The following is a 6000-nucleotide window of genomic DNA, read 5'->3' on the forward strand; positions in this document are numbered from 1 at the left end:
GAATTAAACAAACTGCGCAGCCTGAAATGTTTAAACATCACAGTGGGACATTCCAATGTTTTGATGGCAGATATAACTTAAGTAACGATTGATAGCTTACCCAGAGACCAAATGTTAAAATACAGACATCCAGCCACTGTCTGGTGTGGGCCACACATCATAACGCCAATGTTGATCAAATTCTGCACTGCAAAAGGCTCAGTTATAATATTCATCTATGCTGTGGTCAGGATAATGGTGGTGATGCACTCACATTTTATGGTGTAGAGTGGTGCTGGAAAAGCACAGCAGTTCAGGCAGCATCCGAGGAGCAGGAAAATTGACGTTTCGGGCAAAAGCCCTTCATCAGGAATACAGGCAGAGTGCCTGAAGGGTGGAGAGATAGTGAGTGGTGTAGCTCACTGTATGGCTTATACATGCTCTTTGCTGCATTTTTCTGGCAATTCCACACTCTTAGTTAGATCATAAGATCAAAAGACAGAGAAGCAGAAATTAGGCCATTCAGCCCATCAAGTCTGCTCCGTGATTCCATCATGGCTGATAAGTTTGTTTAGTTATTTATGCGATGACTATTCACCTTCGCAAGGTGGTAGGGGCATGCGTAGGATTTCTTTGGAGTCAATATGATCACAACCAAGGCAACATTTTAGGGTGTAATCTAAGATATTAAACTAAGCAGGGCCAAACAAGGACACACTGTTTATCATTAGCCAAGCTGGTTTGTTAAATAAACATGCACGAATAGACAGTCACCAGAGAGGCTGAATTGGTGCAACAGTAGTGTCCCTGCCTCTGAGCCAGCAGGCTTGGGTTCAAGTCCCATTAGTGTGTCATTACAGCTCTGATTATGTTGATTACAAAATACCTACAACTCTCACTGGGAACTCGAAGCGTCACAACTTCAACAAGTGAATTCTTGAAGGGACAGGTTGATCCTGGAGAGATCATTCACGGGTATTGTACGCGATGGTAGCTGGCTCAACAACCCCAAAATACCCCGCGTTCCCATTCAAGAGTTCCCCGAGTCGCTGCCCTTCGATTCTATCGCCCTTCACCCTCGGATAGGTGAGAGATGGGGAGTCAGGGATAGGCTTTTCGGATCAAGTCACGCAACCTGTGGAGCATCTTTTGGTTCAAGAGACTTGGGTTGGAGACTGACAACCTGTGAAGAGGTCAGCTCGAGTTTAACTTGGGCAGTGCTGAAAATTCGTTGGTCAAATTTGGTCGTTGCCATTAAAAAAAAAGATAGTGGTTTCCACACGAAATGGGTTTGTTAGTAAAACAGCTAGGGGTGTTCCATTTGAATACAATGACGATAATCAGAACATAGTCACTGATCTTTGAGACAGAGTGGGGGGGGGGGGGGGGGGGTATCATCCTGGATTTCAATTGAATTCGGACACGAGGAGCCCCCCCGCCGGGTGAAACGATAGGTACAGTTCGGGAAATGAAACTAGCGGCTCCGTTCTAATCATTCACATTCACTCCACAGGCGGGCAGCTGAGCGAGCCCCAGGCAGGTCAGTGTTGCCCGGAGTGTAGCAGAGACAGAGCTAAGCGACACTCGGAGATCCGGGGACACACTGCCGGGGAGGGAGGGGGGTGTAGAGGAAAGAGGTGTGGACAGTGCCAGCGGCTACCGCCCGGGCTCAGCGGGCTGCTCCACCCGAGAAGCTGCACTTTGGAGCGGCGGCACTCGCTGCCCCTCACCGAGTTACACAAGCGTGCAGTGAAACCCTGAATTCAAGCATAGCCCTCTCTCTCTCTCTCTCTCTATAAATGTCTATATAAAATATAGCTTTTTTTAAAAAAAAGAAATGACACAATGCTAAGGTAAAGGAAGAGAAAGCGAAATGAATTACCAGGCGCATGCTGGCGTTTCGGAGTGCTGCTGTGGTGGAGCTCTGTCGGTACGCGGGCAGCTCGCTGCTGTGCACAGTGTCAGACTGGGAAGCTGGCGGAGTTCTGCACACCGGAGGGCATCCGACACACACCGTCAGAGGGAAAGCACGCAGTCCCCCCCCCCCCCCCCCCCAGATAGCAGGACGGCCAGGCAAACACACCAATGAACTACACTGCGTTTGGGGAGGGGGCAAAAGGGAAGGCTGGATTTAGCGCTGGGGTCTGGTCACGCTCCAGCAACTGCACAGAAACGTGAGCAATGCATCCAGCACATAGTTTAAACATTCAAAAAGTGTTCACGGTGTTGTCTTTCCAGGGCATTTATGCACATTTATATCACTTCTTAGCCCGCTCGAGAAGTAGAGTAACAGCAGAACCAGATGCAAATCCAACACAGTCTCTAATGGGCAGAACTGGATTTACCTCTACACTGGGGACACAGGACAACAACAGAACATTTCAGAGAACATCTCTGGGATTCTCACACCAAATAACCCCACTGCCCTGTGGCCAACAACTTCAACTCCCCCTCCCACTCCCCAAGGACATGCAAATCCAGAGCCTCCTCCACTGCCAAACGCTAGCCACCCAAAGCCTGGAGGAAGAACGCCTCATCTTCCACCTTGAGACCCTCCAACCTCAAGGGATCTATGTCAATTGCACCAGTTTCCTCATCTCCCCTCCTCCCACCTTATCCCAGATCAAACCTTCCAACTCCTCACCACCCTCTTGAACTTTCCTACCTGTCTATCTTCCTTCCCATCAATCCGCTTCACCCTCTTCTCTGACCTATCACCATCACCCCCCCCTCCCACCTTCATCTGTGGCATTCCTAGCTGCTTTCCCCCAACCTGCCCCCCTCCATTTATCTCTCAGCCCCCTTGGGCCACCCCCTCATTCCTGATGAAGAGCTCATGCTCGAAACATTGACTCTCCTGCTCCTCGGACGCTGCCAGACCCGCTCTGCTTTTCCAGCACCACACTCTTCGACAGAGATCTCCAGCATCTGCAGTCCTCATTTTCTCCTTTGATACCTCCTGTTTTGATCAAAGGAAATTTTAAGTTTTGAAGACAGACGCAAACATGTCTTAGGAGGCATGACGTAAAATGTACCCCATGCATATGCCCTATTAGTAACTGGCTAGTTAAAATTATTTTGAAATATAGTCAACATTTGAAGTAAATCATTAAATTGAAGAACTATATTGCGAGTAGAATATTCAGGATGGGTCCTCTTGTCGCTTAGTATATCTGTTTTGTTCCAAAGAGCAAACAACATAAACCTTCAAGTCACTTTAATTTCAATGAGAACATTGGCTACAATTGACCCAACATTTAATTATTGTTTAGCTTTTTGCCATTCTATCCTGCCAGAATGGCTAAGCACAAGCTTAGCCAGTGTCAATGTGGAAACCTACAGGAAATGAGGGGGGCTAAAAGGGGATATAACATAGCTTTGACAGATAAGATTAAGGATAAGTGGGTGGCACGGTGGCACAGTGGTTAGCACTGCAGCCTCACAGCGCCGGAGACCTGGGTTCAATTCCCGCCTCAGGCGACTGATTGTGTGGAGTTTGCACGTTGTCTGCGTGGGTTTCCTCCGGGTGCTCCTGTTTCCTCCCACAGTCCAAAGATGTGCAGGTTAGGTGAATTGGCCATGCTAAATTGCCCGTAGTGTTAGGTAAGGGGTAAATGTAGGGGTATGGGTGGGTTGTGCTTCGGCAGGTCAGTGTGGACTTGTTGGGCCGAAGGGCCTTTTGCCACACTGTAATGTAATCTAAAAAGATTAAGGATAATCCAAAGAGATTCTAAAGTACATTATTGGCAAAACAACAAATGGGAAGAGAACAGGGCCTCTTAAAGATCAACAAGGTCATCTATATGTGGAACCACAGGAGGTGGGTGAGATACAAAAAGAATATTTTGCATCAGTATTTACTGTAGACAATGGCGTAGAAGCTAGGAAACTTCGGAAAATGAATAGTGATCTCTTGAAGGGTTCACCTTACAGAAGAGGAGGTGCTGGACATCGTGAAATGCACAAAGGTAGATAAATCCCCAGGACCTGATCAAGTGTGTCTTCAGACATTGTGGGAAGCTAGGGAAGAAATTGTGGGGTCCCAAGCAGAGATATTTATACCATTGATGGCCTCAGGTGAGAGGCCGTTGGATTCGATGGTGGCTAATGTTGTGACTTTATTTACAAAAGGCTGCGAAGAAAAACCAGGGATCTATAGACCAGTAAGTCTGACATCAGTGGTGTGTAAGTTGTTACAGGGGATTCTGAGAGACAGGATTGACATACATTTGGAGAGTCAAGGACTAATGAGAGATAGTCAGCATGGTTTTGTGTGGGAAATCAAATTTTATAAACTTGATTGAGCTTTTTGAGGATGTGACCAAGATATTGTCTACATGGACTGGAGTAAGGCCTTTGACAAGGTTGCACATGGAAGATCACATGGGATTCAGGGAGACCCAGCCAACTGGATACAAAATTAGTTTGAAGATAGGAGACAGAGTGTAGTCAGAAAGGGTTGTTTTTCAGTCTGGAGGCCTGTGACCAACAAATTTTCCACAGGGATCAGTGCTAGATTCACTGTTGTTTGTCATTTATAGAAACCGTGATATGGAGGTGCCGGTGTTGGACTGGGGTGGACAAAGTTAACAATCACACAACACCAAGTTATAATCCATCAGGTTTATTTGGAAGCACTAGCTTTCAGAGTGCTCTCCGAAATGATTTGAGGATATTGGAAGCATGGTTAGAAAGTTTGCGGATGACACCAAAATTGGTGATATTGTGGGCAGTGAAGAAGATTTTTTAAGAACATATTGGGATCTTGATCAGCTGAGCCATTCGGCTGAGGAGCGGCAGATGGAGTTTAATTTAGATAAATGCAAGGTGATATTTTGGAAAGACAAACCAGGGCAGGAATTACACAGTTAATGGTAGGGCCCTGGGGAATGCAGTTCAACAGAGAGACTTAGGGGTTCATGTAGTGTACAATGTCCCTTCAATGTGGCATCACAGGTAGAGGCTGGCAAGAAAGCATTTGGCACAGTTGCCTTAACAGGTTAGAGCATTGAGTTTATGAGTTGGGATGGCATTTTGCGACTACATAGGACATTTGTGAGGCTACTTTTACTGCGTACAGTTCTGGTCAGCCTGCTTTTGAAGGATATTATTAAATGGGAAAGATTGTTGGAAAGATTTACAGGGGTGTTACCGGGTCTGGAGGGTTTGAGTTATAGGGAGAGGCTGGGACTTTTTTCCCTGGAACATAGGAGGTTTAGAGGACACCTTATAGAGTTTTATAAAATTGTGAGGGGCATAGATAAAATCAGGTGGCACAGTAGTTAGCACTGCTGCCTCACAACGCCAGAGATCTGGGTTCAATTCCTGCCTCGGGCAACTGTCTGTGTGGGTTTGCTCTGCTTTCCTCCCACAGTCCAAAGATGTGCAGGTTAGGTGAACTGGCTATGCTAAATTGCCCATAGTGTTAGGTGAAGGGGTAAATGTAGGGGAATGGGTCTGGGTGGGTTGCTCTTCAAATGGTCAGTGTGGACTTGATGGGCCGAAGGGCTTGTTTCCACACTAAGTAATCTAATCTAATTGCAAAGGTCTTTTCCCTCGGGGAGAGGAATTTAAAACTGGAGGGCATAGATTTAAGGTGAGTGGGGAAAGATTTAAAAGGGACCTAAGGGGCAACTTCTTTACACAGAGGGTGGTGTGCACATGGAATGAGCTGCTAGAGGAAGTGATAGATGCAGGTACATTTACAATATTTAAAAGACATTTGGAAAAGTACATGAATAGGTAGAGTTTAGAGGGATATGGACCAAACACAGGCAAATGTGACTAGTTTAGTTTGGGAAACCTGGTTGGCATGGATGAGCTGGACTGAAGCGTGTTTCCATGCTGTACAGCTGCATGACTGCATGGCTCTGTTTTCATGTTATTTGCTAGTTTACTCAGTTTTAAATATATAAAAAGGGAAGAAAGAAATCAAAGTGAATATGGATCCCTTATAGAATGAGGTAGCATGATTTCATGCAAAGGAAATTGTGCCTGACAAATTTATTAGAACTCTTTTAG

The 6000-nt window shown here is 46.1% G+C and overlaps 1 protein-coding gene across 1 annotated transcript in view; it reads right to left on the reverse strand.

The window, feature by feature from the left end:
• The window catches only part of schip1 (schwannomin interacting protein 1), an 842409-nt gene extending 840489 nt beyond the window's left edge, over positions 1–1920 (reverse strand). Inside the window, exon 1 of the mRNA XM_043702129.2 lies at positions 1862–1920. Coding sequence (XP_043558064.1) covers positions 1862–1870 — 9 coding nt within the window. The 5' untranslated portion in view covers positions 1871–1920. The remainder of the gene's footprint in view (positions 1–1861) is intronic.
• Between the last annotated feature and the right edge of the window lie 4080 nt (positions 1921–6000).

Source organism: Chiloscyllium plagiosum, unplaced genomic scaffold (assembly GCF_037043375.1).
Source record: "Chiloscyllium plagiosum isolate Xiang-an unplaced genomic scaffold, Cpla_swu_hap1 HiC_scaffold_13, whole genome shotgun sequence".
Taxonomy (NCBI): Eukaryota; Metazoa; Chordata; class Chondrichthyes; order Orectolobiformes; family Hemiscylliidae; genus Chiloscyllium; species Chiloscyllium plagiosum.